The following is a 17,284-nucleotide window of genomic DNA, read 5'->3' on the forward strand; positions in this document are numbered from 1 at the left end:
TTACCTTTGTGATGTGATATTGATGTTTTAAGGAGAAAGCCAGTGGATAGAGAGTGTTTATTTTGGAGGCAAGCACTCCCCATGTTAAAATTGAATTTAATTCCTATTGATCAGGTACTGATGTATCTGCCAACCAAGTCTTTGCAATAAAAATAGGCCATGGAGCAATACTATAAATGTGAGGACCTAGTTCTTGACTCAGTCTGGAAGAAAGGTTTCACTGGAAAGTCCAAGAGCTCAGTTTCTTGAGCTATGTGGTCCATGGAAAAAAAGACATCTTCATAGCAAGTTCAGAAATGGACCCTGCAGAAAACCGTTTTAAAGTGCTTCTCAAGTTTTCACGGGCCAAATAGTAAATTCTCATCCCTCCATTTTCTGAACCAAGTAGTAATAAATTCTTCTACTTCATGAATTATTAGGCCTACTGAAAAAGTGGATCTTCAAAGGTCTAATTTTCATCCAGAGGTCAGTCTGGGTTTGATTTCATGACACTACAGAGCTTCACTTAAAGTGATCCAGGGACAGAAACAGAAGCTCTGAAATGGTGCTCCATGCATATGAAATTCCCTTTTTAGGTCCAATGTCTGCTCAGTTTCTTGAAATTTCAGTGAACTTGTCAGTATTTTCATTAAATAAGAACCTGATCCAAAATCTTACATTCTCATATAATTCCCATTAACATCAAGGAATTTATAAGCAAGCTTCTCATTATATTATTTTTGATATTTAAAAAGTCACAGAAATTATACCTGTTTAATATAAAAATTCAAATATAGGACTTTTTCCTCCCTAAACTACACCTACTTGTGCCAAAGCTTTTATTATTATTATTTTTAACCTAACCCTGTGTCAAGGAAATATTTCTTTTTGGGGTATCTAAAGATTCATTCATTTGTTCAGCAAACATTTCTTGGCATCTACTATGTGCCAGACTCTGGGGTAGGTGCTAGGACTACAGTAGTAAATGACAGAGGAAAGGTGTCTGTCCTCACCAGCTTCCACGCTAGTAGAGAAGACAGACAACCAGCAAGTACATAAATACATGGGGCAGATATAGAGGGTGGTAGGTTGTACGGAAAGACTAAGCAGTGGCTGGGGCTGAGTTGGGAAACAATGTGGTCAGAGAAGGAATTTATATCCAGGCTGAGGCCTGAAAGATAAGAAAAATCCAGTGACATGAAGAAATAGGGAAAAGCATTTCAAGCAGAGGATACTGACAGTGTGAAGAATTTGAGATACGCTTGGTCCGCGTGAGGCACAGAGACTTGAACATACAGAGTTCAAGACAGGGGTTCTTGCTGACGACACCTTACAGCACCCCTCTTCTGGGGATACTTTGTCTGGAATCATCCTACTCTGAATTTTGGTGGAAAGGTGCTTGATGTACCAACAGTGAAGTCCTTGGACCAGCCCTGAGCTCAGGCAGCCATTAGCCGCAAAGACTGAGGATGGGTTAGAATCAGGTTAAATCCATTTTGATTAATCACAAGAGACAGAGCAGCAAGCATTCCTATCCCCACACCATTTTTAAAAATTAATGAAATAATTATACCCAAGAGTTCTCTGTAGCTCTTTTGTCTAAAGATATCAGTTTACAGTCTGTGAGAATGACCTTTGCTCTTGTGTAGACATAAATTTCATGTGGTCATAATCATAATGCATGACAATTTTATATGCTACTTTCTTCATTGTTCTTTTATAGATACATTTCTACATATCTACGTAGTCTCCAAAGTAATCATTTTTGCATGCATATGATTTTTGCAGTAATCAAATTAGTTCACTTCAGAGATATACTTATCTATTCTATATACCTGAACAAATTGATGAGCTTATCCTCTATTTTTTGACATTCAGGTTGTTTCCAGATATGATGAGAATGCTGAAAAATAATAGTATACCTAACATAAAACTGTCTTCTTTTTTAAATCAGCTCCTTAGGATAGAGTAGTGTGTGGGCGATAACTGTGTCATAGGATAAGAATATTTTATGGCCTCTATCTTTTGCTGCTACATCATGTCATAGAAATTAAAGTAATTCACAGAGCCACCAGAAGTTACCACAACCATTAGAGAAGACTATGTTTCTAAGAAGGAACTTATGAAAACAAAAGAATCCCATTGTTGTGGTGATTTTCGAGTGCACTACTTTTATAGGTTTTGAGTGTGAATGGTGAGAGAGTGAGAAGATACATAATATTTCATATATGGATAAGATGATTTGATTTAAAGTCAATCTTATGTATATGTAGATGAACCCACCATCTATAGAGCAGAATTTAAGGAGTGCCAAAAAGCTTCCTCCCCTGCAAAAGATCCCCATTTTGTTGATGAGAAAGGAGAAGTTTAGAGAGGCTATGTTTTCCTGGGCCATATATCTGGGACAAATATTAAAAGTTGGATTAAATGTTCTTCAATGGGTATTTTTGAATCTAAGCTTGTTTGGGTTTGAGAAGTCTTGTAATAGAAGCCACGGTGGCTGAGAAGAGAGAGTTGGGGCAAAGATTTATTGGTGAGTTTCCAGCTCTGTGTAATGAAGGTCCTGAGTGGAGACCCCAGGCTTAGCTGAATGACAGCACAACAGTATCACCACCAGCAATAACCAGCACCACTGCAAGGAGAGGACTGAACACATTCCTACAAATTTTCTCATGTAATCCTCACAGTTATTTGAAGAAGATAAAAGAAACATTCTGTTTTAGAGAGGAAGCAATTGAGACATGGAAAAGTTAAGAAATTCGCCCAAGGTCACAGTAGTGGTAATAAGTGTAAAAGCAGCATCTTGCCTTGGGCTATAGTAATTCCCTGTAGTTTGATCCCACTATGATGTGTATTTCTGATATCATTTTGGTTGCCCAAGTAGAATCTCCTTCTGTGAGAATTCTCTGCAAAACGGACGCAAGCATCTTGGCCATTCTGTTTCTCACTACAGGTTTGTGAATTCACCAGTCTCATGTGACTGCAGTGTGCTTCTGTGGGCCTGGACTCTGTGGGCTAACAAAAATGAGTTCCTGAACTTGTAAACCTGAGGCTCTGCTCTTGGGGTGACCTCTGCCAAGGAGGATGCTATATAGGTCTCAGCTCTATTTAGTTTATCAGACTAGCTGATCATAATAACAGCTATCCCGTCATTAGGTACTTTCTTAGAATAACATTCTGGGAATACATACCCATCACGGTAATACAGGAAAGACTGCCAAATAGGGGTACAAGCCAGGACTAGGAGTCCGGAAAGTGAGTGAGATTGAGGCCACTAACACCAAATGTAGCTCCTCCTCACAGTCCTTACTATGGTCAATTTCATGTACAGAGATCCACTTAAGTGTTTCCCAAAGTGGAGCACCACAAGGGGTGTACTAGATGGTACCTGGACAAACCTGGTTTTGACACAGTTTTAATTTAATAGTTATATGCATATTGCAATTTACTTTAGAGAAGAGTATTTTTAAATGGATGGTGGTGCTTTACAACTTCCTTAGAATAAATCTGTTGAAGTGAAAAATTAGTCAATGTAAATAATAGCATTAAATATATGGTACCGATTGGTAGAACCACATAATGGTGGAAATTGTGTGGGTAGGTTGCAAACTGAAGGCTGGAAACACTGAATCCATGGAATAGCAAGCAACATGAATCACCATTCATGATTCTTTGCTTTTATTTTATTTTTTAAAAGATTTTACTTATTTATTCATGAGAGACACAGAAAGAGAGGCAGAGACACAGAAAGAGAAGCAGAGACACAGGCAGAGGGAGGAGAAGCAGGCTCCATGCAAGGAGCCTGATATGGGACTCAATCCCGGAAATCCAGGATCACGCCCTGAGCCAGAGACAGACACTCAACTGCTGAGCCACCCAGGCATCCCTGATTCTTTGCTTTTAAATACGGATACCTAGTCTGCTCAGAGAGCAAAGTGTAATAATCCCACTGGACATTTAGAGACACTGAGGTGCATCCACAGAGACCAGGGCGCTTGGAAACGTGAGCATAGAAGAGACAAGCAAAAGAGATCTTCTTGGCCCCCATGCTCTACCTAGGCAGGTGTGACTCAGCCTGCTGCCACCAATATCTGACCCCCACATTTCTCTGAACTCAAGAGAAAGCTGGTAAAATTCTTGAAAAATCCATTATAAACCTGAATGACATTAGGTTACTACTGTTCTCGTTGCTTTCATCCATGTTGCAAATTGATATCAGTTTACAAAGCAGAACTGTCAGTAGAATGAACTCTTGCCCCCTGCCAGTATGCCCTTTGGATTTCAGGTCTCTGTTTCTACAGCCACTTTTGTTAGATCATCTTCTGCAAAATATAGACTAATGTTTAAAAAAATTCTTGAATGGTTAAAACATTAACATAAATGTTTCAAAAACAATTACAAAGCGTTAGGCAATGGCCGACTACCACCCTTATCCTAAGCCATAGCACTTCATTGCCTGAAAACAATCAGTATAATCAATTTATCAGTTATTCCAATAATACTTTATGCACATACACATAAATACAAATAAATATTCTTTTCCTCCTTTTAATGCAATGATGACATACTTTACACATACTTCTTAGCCTTCTTTTGGTTTGTTAGCAATACTTTTTAAAAATCAAATCATACCTATGTGCAAAGTGTTTCTTCATTCTTTTTTGTGGTTGCCATAATATTTTACTGAATGGATTAGAAGTTATCTTAATGATGGACATGTAGTCTGTTTTCCAATATTTTGTCATTATAAATGATGAGGAATGAATAACCGCATATATATGTAACTTTCTGTATCAATACATCCATAAAGGGTGATTTTGCCCATCATTGGCAATGTCTGGAAAAATTTTTAGTTGTTATAACTGGGGAGGGGAGAGCTACTGGCATTTTTAGGTAGAATCTAGGGAGCTGCTAGGCATCCTACAAAGCAGAGGACAAACTCACAAGGAATTATCCAGCCTAAAATGTTAATAGTGCCAAGGTTGAGAAGCCTTAGTCTGTAGAAAATACTTCGAGAAGTGGAATTGCTGTGTCAGAGGATATTTGCATCTGTTATTTTATTAAATACAACCAAATTATTTTCCATAGAAGTTGTGCCAATGAACATTCCCCAAGGCCATGTGTGTGATGATTGCTTTGTCAAAACCTCACCAACACCATATTACCATATGTTTTGATATTTGCAAGTCTGACAGGTTTAGAAAAAGGTATCTTGGTATAATTTATTTGCAGTTCTGTTTTCATAGTAAGTTTGAGCATTTTTTTCATATATTTAAAGAGAAATTCATATTCCTTTTGCCTGTTTTCTATAACCTTGTCCATATTTTCCTTAATAATTTGTAGGAGCTCTTTATTAGCTCAGTCCTTTGTGTAGACTAGTTTTGACCTAACTTTTCACTGTCAAGAGATTTGTATCCACCTGCCAAACCATTACTATTAAAAGTTTTGTCATAGGGCTCACAAACATCACTTTCTGCTGCACACTTAGCCTTACCTGCTGTTCCTTCAATCCTAACAAATATTAATTAAGCATCACCTTTGTGCTAGAGTTATTTTCTGAAATGCCAGGAAGTTATTAATTTATACACTTTGGCCACTGACCCTCCAGTGTTTGAAAGATATATAGGAAAATACACTCTTTCAAATTCATTAACAATCTCACAAGGCCTATTCTGGAAAGAAGGGGGGTTTTAAGAGAGCATTTGCAGAGCAGAGACAAAATGTGCAGGGCACCTTCAGGATCTACTTCACACTGGCCCACAGCACTCACTTCTTGCTCTTCATTTCTACATAAGGCCTTTTCTCTCTACTCCCTTTTTTTTTTTCTACTCCCTTTTGAAAGCAAATCTAAACAAACATGCTTTTTTGGGGCAAAGATCACTAATATATTTACCTAACATGAATGAGGCCTGGAAATTATTCCTGAATTATTGCTTCACTTCTGAGATAAATATACCCACGTAAAAGTACGGAGTTGCCTTCTTAGAATCTATGAAGAAAATAGCTATTACTCAAGAAGAAGATGAGAGCACCATCATGAACCTCCATGGATGATAGAGAAGAGCGGTGACAGGTGCTTCCTAGCTGTCACTTACTGCTAATGGGGTCAGGGGGTTACAAGAGCAGAGAACTGCTTCATTTTGCTCACCCAGCATTCGATGTGTACGCACCCCTTAGCCCTACTCCAATAGTCATCTGCCAAAGTTGTAGTTCGTTGTGGTGTTTTTAAATTTATGAATGCTTTAAAATATTATTTTCATTTTTCTGCTTAGTAAATTTACATGCTCACTGAAATATGTCATATATTATAAAAATACATAACTTACACTGTGAAAGTCTGCCATAGTGGTACCCACAAGAAGGCCAGTGTTAGCAGTGTTCCTTTTGTATTATTTCTTTGTTTTACATATAGTATTATATATTTTATTATTTCTTTTCTCAAAAATGAGACAGTGCCCCCATCCATTGCTCTAAATATTCTTTTTTCAGGAAAAAATATATTTCTGTTCCTCCATATACACCATCCTTCTCTTTGTTAATGGCCACAGATTAGTCACGGGATGGATGAACCCTAAGTAATTTAGCCATTTGTCTGTTGGCGAATATTTAAGTTTCTCTAGGCTTTTAGTGAAATAAATAATGCTGTTATGAAATCCTATATTCTGAACCAATGTCTCTATAGGATAAATCCTATAAGGGAAATCGATGTATGTATGTATTTAAATTAATTGTTTTTAAATACAATAAGAAAGATACATGTTAATGGTAAAATAGTGAAACAGAATAGAAGGGTATGAGGTTAAAAGCAAAGTTCTCTTTCTACTTCCTACTCCCAAACACCAGAGCCATTCCCGTTAATGTCTGCTCTTCATAGTGTCTCATGAGAGAATACACTCATAATTTTAAGAAAGGATCCCAAATTTCCCTCTGGAAACTATATGAGAGTATAGTCCATTATCTCTCTGTTTTTTCTTCTCTCACTTTTTCTTCTTTTTTGAGATAAAATTTTCACTTTTTCCTCTTGGGTCGTCAGGGTGCTACTACTGACAAAATGACAGACTTTGAGGGAAGCTAGAGTGTTTTCCCCCCAGCACAACCAGCCTCATTGAAAACCACGTTGTGAAAAGCTGAGGTGAGGAAAGCCAGTAGACTCTGGTTTAGCTATGACTAAAAGGGCTTGTAGAAAAGAGGAAAGAAAATAAGGTAGGTGTGAGATGGATCATAGTTTCCTGACTTTATGTCCACCCAGGAGCGTCAACATCTTCTCCCTTAGCTCCAGATTCTCCCAGAACTGCAAAGTTTCATGGACTTAGGGCCAGGTGAAGATGGGTTGGGGGAGGGGAGAAGCCAGCAACAGTTCATCCCAAATTGCCCCAGTGTTTTAGAAGATGCTACTTTTTTCATTGAGACTGTAATGATCACATCCTTATTAGGTATCAGGCAACATGCCCGGTGCCTTTCCAAAGCTTAGGTCATAGTGACCTTACACAGCAGCTGTCAGCAATCCCATTCCTCCTCAAGAGCTAAAAGAACTAAGCCCAAAGAACAGAGACAACTTGCCCTGTGCTACTTGTCATCACAGAGATTCAAATCATGGCTTTTTCAAATTCTGAATCTCTGCTTTTCTCCCTTGCAGCACCAGGTCCCCTTTATCATCAAAGGCTTCTGTTGAGTTGGGAGGCAGGGAGTAAATTCATGGGCTACTTTGAGCATGTTTTGCAGAGAGGACGAAACTAGAATCCAGGAAGACTCCTATGCCCCATTTTAGAAGTGGCATTCTACTGTGTATGTTTGGTGGTGACAACCCCCAAATCAGTCACTTAAGTTTCATTTCACATGATATCAGTTATAATTTCAATTGTGTCGTCATGTGATTTCAGATTGTACAATGCACTACACACCAAAAGAGGCATTGAGTGAAATATTTGAAATGCCTTGGTTAAAATCATCACCAGAAAGATTTTCTAATTATAAAGAAACTCTTATAAAGGCAGTATGTGGCCACTTTTACAATGTTATCAGGGAAAGTCTGAAATATACTCTTCTTGAAAAATACTCTATTAGCTTATGCCTGAAATTCCATTATCAAAGCTCCTTCTTGGCTTCAGTCTCTAATATCTGTCCTAATCCAAACTCCTCTAAAAATAAGCCATGCTTAACTCAATAAGTTAAACTTTTGGTGAATCTTCCTATTTGAGGAAGATTTTGATAAGCAAGTGGGAGGAAAAGCAGAAAGCATAAGCCCTCTGAGAGGAAATGTAACACAGTTGAGAAGACCAGGAAATAGTCCCTTTTGTGGTTTGGGCCTGATTATACGAATAATTTGCAAATCAAACAAATGACTCTAGAATGTCAAAATTACCAGTATCACCAGTTAAAAATTAACATTGCCCTCCCAAATGTTGGTTCTTGGTTACATATTTGCCCAGAAGAAAATCACCCCCCAAAATGGACACAAAAAGATGAGAGAACAAAGTCTTCATTTATGTATGGTATTTGGAGAAAGAAAGGAACACGAGTGATTGATTTATCATTTGAATGAGTTTATTTTGTGAGTAGGTATATGTGGTTTTTGTTAAGTCTCTAAATTAACCCAATAATTCAGGGACTATTATCATTCTTTACTTTAGGAAAAAACAAAAACAAAAACAAAAAACAAGGCAGCTGAGAAGTTGAAACACTTGCCTCACATTGCGCAGCTCATCATGCAGATGCAGGTCTACCTGATATGAAAGTTGCAATCCTCTCCCACTTTGCCTCTCCAAAGCTGAAATTTGGCTGTTTTTCAGGAGAGTGGAGATATCCTTTTTCATAGGTATCAGATACATAGCTTCTCATTGACATATCTGTGGAACTAACCAAGCAGCCAAGGAGACAATGTTATAGAAATGAAGTGGAGGTATCATTCTGAAGAAGCAGAAAATGTGCTCCCCCTTTCAAATCCAGCACAAGCATTGCATGACCAAATAGGATGCAGACAAATGTCTGCTGGGCCACAGCTTGGAGTATAGATTATGCAAATGATTGTTTAGTGTGGAGTCTGGGGAATGAAAATCTCTTGTGGATAGTCGGGGCATGTGCAAAGCCATGAAATATAGCCGTTAAGTGCTCAGACTCTGGAGTCATAGATTTGAGCTTGTACCTGCCATTCCACTTTTTTAAGAGACTTGACCTCTCTGAACAAGTTCCTCACTTGCAAGATGGGCCAATGATACTTTGCAGGATCATAGATTAAATGGGTTCTGGCCTGCTGAGTGGTTGAGGTGTAAGTGCTCAAAGATGTTGATCATTTTTTTATTTCAGTTTTGTTCCTTGCCTCTCTCTTTGAAACTCAAGGTTCAAAATTCTATTTTATACAATACACTAACATAAAAAGAAAGGGGATATAAAAGTTGCATGCACAAGCTTGCCTTTGTGCAAATATGTAGACACTAGAATCTTGTTGGACTGTGTTTGACATATGTCAGGTACCCAGGGAGAAGCTTTGGAATATGAAGACAGTGCAGCTTTGAACATGGCCAAGAAAAGAGACAAAGCCAAGTGAGGTCCTATGATTTTTCACCCCAGTGATGCAGATGGAATGACAAATAAGAATGAGAGCAGGTTTTACATGGTGTCTCTCTTTTCCTGATGGCTATTGTGTGGTTTCCTTGGAAGGTTTACCCTGGCATTTTTCAGAAATAGCACAGTTGTTTGGGATGATTACAGGCAATCACCATTTTGCAGAGATGGAACTGTGTTTAGCTCACTGACCGGCTACTCCCCGGAACCCAGCTGAGGAGTTGCATAGCTGGTCTTGTGTTTACCACATATAAGATCTCATGAAATTCAAGGACAACCTGCCTCAGGACACCTGTTTAGGAAAAAAGAGTGAATTTTGATGGTGGAACATGATATCCATACCAACAGAACAAACCCGAGAGCCGGCTCACCTGGCAGACTGTTAAAACACAATCTCTTAAAAATCCATGTTTGAAGTCAATAGATATTAAGAGATCAAAGGAGATAATCTGAGGTGGAAGAGAAACCTCCTTGGATATCTTGAAGCCACACTGTCCAATAATGTAGCCACAGCCATGTGTGGCCACTGAGCACTTGAAATGTGGCAAGTCCAAATGAGATATGTTATACAATACATAATTTCAAGGACTTAGTACTGAAAATAATGTATCTCATTAATTTTTTATGTTGATTACAAGTTGAAATAAGATTTTAGATATAATAGGGTAGACAAATACACTCTTAAAATTAATTTTATTGCTTCTTTTTTGCTTCCTTTTAGTGTGGCTACTAGAAAACTTTAAGTTACACATACGGTTCACATTCTGCTATTCTTGGACAGCACTGCTTTAGAACTTCACACAGACTTCTTATATCTACTCACAACTCTGGTTAATACTTAACAGCATTTTATACCCTGATTTTGATGATCCTAGGCTATTAACAACCAATACATATCCAGAACTTTGCTTCCCCAGGGCTTTGCTCTTACTGTGAACTCTGCATAGGATGATTACCCACCCCCATGCCACTAGACTTCATACCTAGCTCCTTTTTCAACTCCCTGATCTTTTCTCAAAGGCCCTCTCCCCAGACAAAGCCTGTCCTGTCTACAAGGTGGGCATATCAATCTGTTCTATTTTCTTTATAGAACTTGTTTATATTGTCTGACTTCTCAACAAGACTGTGAGTGCCAAGAAAAGGTTAACCATGTTCATCTCTCTATTTCCTGCCCACGGAATAGCACTCAGCTTATAGCAGACCCACAGTAAATAGTCCTGAATAGCTAAATGCATTAGCCTTAAATCTGAGATTGTTTAAACTGTGTTTTAATGTGATGCCCTTAGTTTGTATCATGCCAATTGAGCACCTATTGGAGACTCACCACTATGCCTTAGAGATATGGTGATAGATGTCTTAGTCTCACTCTCGGGAGAGAACAGGACTCAGTGGGTTCCAAGGATAAACATCTGTGCAAACAGAGTTGTCATATTACTGCCATGAGGCTTTTTGTTGCATTTTGCTATGTATACTACTAAGGAAATAATGCAACAGAAGTCAAAAAACAAGATAACCTCAAAGCTCAGACTCCCTGTTTACCCAGAGCAGCAGAAGATTGTTGAAAAGGCAGTTCCCTTGTGCTCTTCTGTTTTCGAAAAACAGATTAACCATCCTAAAGAACTATGATTATGGGCAGGACCAACCCATGTATTTCAGGCCGTGAAAGACTCTAAATGAGAAGATATTTTGAGCTCAAAGAATATATGTTTTCAGAGGTTTTTAAAGGAAAATTGACCTTTTAATATATCCTTACATTACAAAAGCAAGCTGCAAACCACTGTGTGGAGCAGATGCTTATTTTTGTTTGTATATGTGCTATAAATGTGTGTGGGAAAGACAAATGCATTCCAAATGGTTAACCTTGGCTACCTCAGGGTTGTGGAGAAGGGTGCAATCATAGGGCTCTATAAATATTTTCTTAACATATTGCCATGTTATTTTATCTGTTACAATGAACATGGAAAAATTTTGTACTTTCAAAAAATGAATTAAGTAGTCTTTAGAAAAAAAAATTTAAAAGAAATACCGCTAAGCATTCCTATATTTGGTAGGGATACTTTTCACATCTTGACTTTTTTCATCCCAGTTCTCTGCCTCGGCTGCTAAAGCAAAGGCCAGCAACCAGGCTGGATATAAAAAAATAGAAGCACAAGCTGAGCTCACTTCTGGAGAATTTTATGATGTTATGGCTCTCTTACCATAGTTAGGAATTCCTTAACCTCTTTAATTGGGAGGGTACCCTTTATTGAGGGCACTTGTTTTAAGCCAAGTAATTTGTTTACATATTCCCATTTTGTTCTCTAAATAACCTCTAAAAGGTAGGTATTTATATCCTCACTTAGTGGATATAAAAAGTGAAGTTCAGGGAGGTGAGATGAATTGTCCAAGGTCACAGAGCTGGTTATAGGTTGACCCAACCTTGCAGAGAAGAATTACAAAAACAACCAGAAAACAAGTAACAAGATGGCAATGAGTACACACCTATCAATAAGCAGTTACATTTAAATAGTATTTACATAGCAATTATATGTAAATAGTCTAAATGCTCCACTCAAAAGACATAGGGGTACAGAATGAATTAAAAAAAATAATAAACCAAGACTCATCTATATGCTGCCTATAGGAGACTCACTTCAGACCCAAAGACACACACAGACTAAAAGTGAAGGGATGAATAAAAGTATTCTGTGCAAATGGACACACGTGCACACAAAAATCCAGGTTAGAATAATTATATCAGTCAAAATAAAACTTTAAAACAAAAAATGGTAACAAGAGACAAAGGGCATTATACAATGATAAAGGGACCAATACAATGAGAAGATATAACAATTGTAACAATGAGAAGATATAACAATTGTAAGTATCAATGTACCCAACATTAGCACACCTAACGACATAAAACAGATAGTAACAGACATAGAGGGAGAGAGAGAGAGAGAGATTGATAATAATACAATAATAGTAGGGGACTTGAACACCCCACTTATGTCAACTGACAGATTATTCAGACAGAAAATCAATAAGGAAATAGAACCCAACTTTGAAGCTAGCCTTTTTCAACCTTTTGCCCAAGTCACCACCATTTGATACCTCTTTCTAAAAGATAAGGTGTAATGAAGTATTTTGCATCTGGTTCCATAGCTGAATTAAACTCTACTCTCAGTGAAAGTCTAATTCTAGGCACTTGTGAAAGGCTTCTGCTCCACAGAAGCTTTTCCTTAACTAGCCTTCCTTGGAGACTGATAGTTCACAATTGAATCTGTCCCATTGGGTGACATCCCCTTGGATCCACTCTCTAAGTACAAGGACCCTTAGAATTAAGTAACATGTAGCATCATTATAAAGCATGACTATCACATGACCATAATGTAAATTAATTACCAAGGAAATAAATCTAACTAATTTCCAAGGAAATAAGACATGAGGCCAGTAAGACGAGGAAGGTGAAGAAGAGAAAGTTAAAGGCAGAGTCAGGAATTTCCTACAGGGGTGTTGTTGTGGAACTGTTGGTAAATATGAGGGACCTGGAGAAGGCAGATGTAGAAAAGAAAAGTGCCACTAAAGGTATATCTCACCATCCAAGCCAGGTAATGGATTGGCACAGAACAGAGAGAATGTGCACACATGTAGTTGGTTTCTGTACTGCACTCCTCGCCCCAGCTACAATACTGCTGTTTGCCAAAAGGTCCCTAACATATAAGATGTTGTGGCTCAATGAGTAAAAATCAGTCCACCTCATCAAGAGACAATTCACAGGGAATGTTCTCCCAGGAGTCTGCTGAGAGCATCTCTCTGAGGCACAGAGGGTCAACTTCTAGATATATAGGGGGTGGAGGGTTTCATTTACAAAGCTAATGGGTCTTATCTAGTAATGGATTTTTACAAGCAACCTGGACAAAAACACTGTCTGCTCGCTTCCTTAAATAGAATATGCTTTTTTTCCGCACAGAAAAAGCGTACATTGAAGGGCTCCATTGAACTCTCCCGAATCAAATGTGTCGAGATTGTGAAAAGTGACATTAGTATCCCATGCCACTATAAATATCCATTTCAGGTAAGTCCACTATGCCCAAGGGTTATAGCTCCCCATTCCTTGGACAATGGTTGAAATCTTTAGTCCTTGTAATAGAAGGTGGGACAGGGTTGACTAGGATCTATAGTTAGATCTTAGATTAAGCCCAGAAGAAAACTGCTATGTTCTTACATCCATCCATCCATCCATCCATCCACCCATTCCTTCATTCATTCATTCATTCAATTCAATCCACAAAATCTTGAAAAAGTTTTCCTACCTCATTTACTTTTCTCTTATGTCTTCCCTGCCTCAACAAAAGTCCCAATTCTCTGCTCCTAAAGGAAGGGGGAAAACTATTAATGGCCCCAAGCTGGGTCACCTGGGTGGCTCAGCAGTTGGGCATCTGCCTTTGGCTCACGACATCATCCCAGAGTCTCAGGATCGAGTCCTACATCGGGATCCCTGCATGGAGCCTGCTTCTCCCTCTGTCTGTGTCTCTGCCTACCTCTCTGTCTCTCATGAATAAATAAATTTTAAAAATTAAAAATTAAATAAAATCTTTTTTAAAAAATGGCCCCAAGCCTAATTTTCTTTAAGTACAATTTACTCATGTTTTGGGGCAACAGATTGCAGTACTTGATTTTAAATTGTTTGGAGGTTCTGGGACAAAAAGACTCAAATTTTATAATCTCAGAGCTATCTAGAGTTGTGTTGTTCAATATACATGTGGATGTTCAATATTTAAATGTAAATTAAACAATATTAAAAATTTCTGAGTCACGCTAAGCCACAGTGGAATGAACATTTCACATGTTCAACAGCTGTGTATTGGACAGCACAGGTCATAAAACATTTCCACCATTGCACAAAGTCCTACTGGACAGAACTGGTGGAGGTTATCATTAGTCTTCAGGTCATGACATTGTCAAAATCTTGTCATCACTCTTGGCATCTATGACTCTGAAGGAGAGTAAATATCTCCTTGTACATTGTAGGTTACTGTTCCTCTTTGCCAGTTTGAGAGGTAAATATTCCATTTTTAAATGTGATATAGAAAAGGACTCTTTTCCTATTAGAAAATTGACCTCCACGGGTTGACATTTTTAGTAACAAAAATAAAACAAAGAGCATGCATTTTTCTATCATTAAAATTCCAATTAAAAATGAGTACATTTGGGTCCCCTGGGTGGGGGTTAAGCATCTGCCTTCCATCAGGTCATGATCCTGGGGGTCCTGAGATGAAACCCCTCATTGGACTCCCTCCTCAGTGGGAAGTCTGCTTCTCCCTCTGCCTCTCCCCTCTCCCCTCGTGCTCTCTGTCTCTCTCTCTCTCAAATAAATCAATGAAATCTTTTTAAAAATGACTACATTAAAGGGGTACCTGCACCCCTGACTCTTGATCTCAGCTCAGGTCTTGATCTCAGGATTGTAAATTCAAGTCCTGTGTTGGGCTCCACACTGGACATGGAGCCTATTAAAAAAAAAAATTTTTAAGATACATGAAAAAAACTGGTGAAATTCAAAGATCTGTACTCTAAGTTAGTAGTGTTGGACCAATGTCAATTTCCTGGTTTTGAAACTGTACTATGGTTATGTAATAAGATGTTATCATTAAGGAGAGGTGGGTGAAAAGAACACAGGAACTCTGTACTCTTTATAGAACCAGTGGGGTGGTTTCATATATTATTATATTATTTCAAACTAAGAAGTTTCTAAAATATCAATTATACATTTTTCATCTAATTTCTTACTCTTTCATATGCCAGAAAGATTTTTTAATCACCTAAAAATTAATATGGGAAATAAATGTCCTGTCACATGGAGAGCTTATTCTCTAGCTGTTTTAATTTAGCAATGGCTTATTAGTAACATGGAATCTCAAACAAGTTGTGTGAGCTGTGGGGATTTACCCTGTGTCTGCACAGCATTCAAATATCTGAATTAAAAATGACACAGGTCCCCTAATCACCCAGATATGTGCCTTTAAGTGACAAACGCCCAAAGCCCCACTCTCAGTCCAGTATGCTAGATGGGCCTACTGTCAGCCATCCATCTCTGGGTGCACCACTCACCTTGGAATCTGTGTGTATCTATCTCCAGGTTGTGCATGACAACTACCTCCTCTATGTGTTTGCTCCAGACCGTGAGAGCCGGCAGCGCTGGGTTCTGGCCCTTAAAGAAGGTAACTACTCTCCTGCGTAAATGGCTCCCACAGATTATTTGATTATAGGCTTGGGTTCTTCTGTAAGATAAAGGGCAGCTGATGGTCAAATATTTCTCACTTTTGGTGTTGGTGTTGGATTCCAATTTTTCACCCTGGCCCCAAGAGGCAACAATCAGTACAGTGCAGGGTCAGCCAAATCCAGCCTACCACCCATTCTTATAAGGGTCTGAGCTAAGGATGGTCTTTGTATTTTCACATGGCCCCATTTTAAAACATTAGAGAAGTACCTCCATAATATATCGATTTTTCCTACTGGTGAACAAAACCTAAAATATTTACTATTTGACCCTTTAAGAAAAGTTTGCCAACTCCTGGTCTTGTGTGAAGAAGATGGGCCATTGAGTTAGATGACCTGAGTTTGAATCCCGGCTCTGCTACTGACTAGCCATGTGTGCGTGGGCAACGTCCTCAGCTGCTCTGCGCTTCAGTTTCCCCTATCTATAAAAAAGGAAAGAAGGAGAGAGTGATAATAATAGTACCTGCCTCCAGAACTGCTTCGAGTAAAGCCCTTGAAACCAGCCTGGCCAGAGTCGGCACCCAATCAAGGTTAGCTAGCTTTAACGGTTTTCAGGGCAGCAGGAAGGGTATTCCTTAAGGCTCCCCTTCCTGGGAGCATAATTAGAACCAGCAGAGTGTTTGGGTGTATGTGAGATGTGCAACCAGACTGCTAAGGTGAAAATCCCAGCTCTGCCAGTTATGAGTATGTGACCTGGGGCTAGCTCTTTGACCTTCCTGTGTCTCCATTTCCTCAGCTATAAACTCTGACTAGTAACCATCGGTCACATCATTATTGTGAGAATTAAATGTGTAAAGACACATCAGATACTTCCAACGATACCCAAAGAAAGTCCTCAGCCAGTAGTACTGTTATTTCACCTGAAGCCCTGGATTTACAGGAGAACTGGGTTCAGATACTAATCTGTCCCTAAGTAGCTATAAGGACTAAGTATAAGCCAGCCATTTGGAATCTCAGGAGCTAGGATGGCTTTATCTGAAAAATGAGAATAAAAATACAGTTCTTATCTTCCTCCAAGGTCACTGTCTCAAATGGGGTATGAGCAGGCCAGCACTAGAGAAGCTAGAAAAGGCTCTCAAGTCATGGGACTTAGTATAAACAATAAGGAACAAAAGTTATCAAAAGGGCCCCAACTATAACTATGTCCATTGGCCGTTTTCCCTCTGTGGAGGGCTTTACTCACAGGATGTTAGAGCTGGAAGGAACATTTGAGATGGCTTGTCTAGATCTCCATTCCTTATACTTCTTTTCTTTGGCAAGAGAACCTCTTTTTTTTTTTTCCTACCAAAGTCTCACTTTAAAGCCACAAATCTGGAACCGATAAAAGCAAAATTCCTGTGGTTGAAGGTAGAGAGACGAGGGGGTAGGGATCCCTCCTACTCAGTCTCCCCGTTGCCCCTTGGGCACTTTTGTAGGGCCCGCTGATCCAGTCTAACAATCTCATTGAATAGATGAGGGTGTTGTCCAAGCAAGGGACCTACAATTA

The 17,284-nt window shown here is 38.8% G+C and overlaps 1 protein-coding gene across 1 annotated transcript in view; it reads left to right on the plus strand.

Moving 5' to 3' along the window:
* The window catches only part of ITK (IL2 inducible T cell kinase), a 63,833-nt gene that overhangs the window by 6,852 nt on the left and 39,697 nt on the right, over positions 1–17,284 (plus strand). The window contains exons 2-3 of the mRNA XM_055325411.1: positions 13,493–13,597; positions 15,659–15,740. Coding sequence (XP_055181386.1) covers positions 13,493–13,597; positions 15,659–15,740 — 187 coding nt within the window. The remainder of the gene's footprint in view (positions 1–13,492; positions 13,598–15,658; positions 15,741–17,284) is intronic.

Source organism: Nyctereutes procyonoides, unplaced genomic scaffold (genome assembly GCF_905146905.1).
Source record: "Nyctereutes procyonoides isolate TBG_1078 unplaced genomic scaffold, NYPRO_anot_genome, whole genome shotgun sequence".
Classification (NCBI taxonomy): Eukaryota; Metazoa; Chordata; class Mammalia; order Carnivora; family Canidae; genus Nyctereutes; species Nyctereutes procyonoides.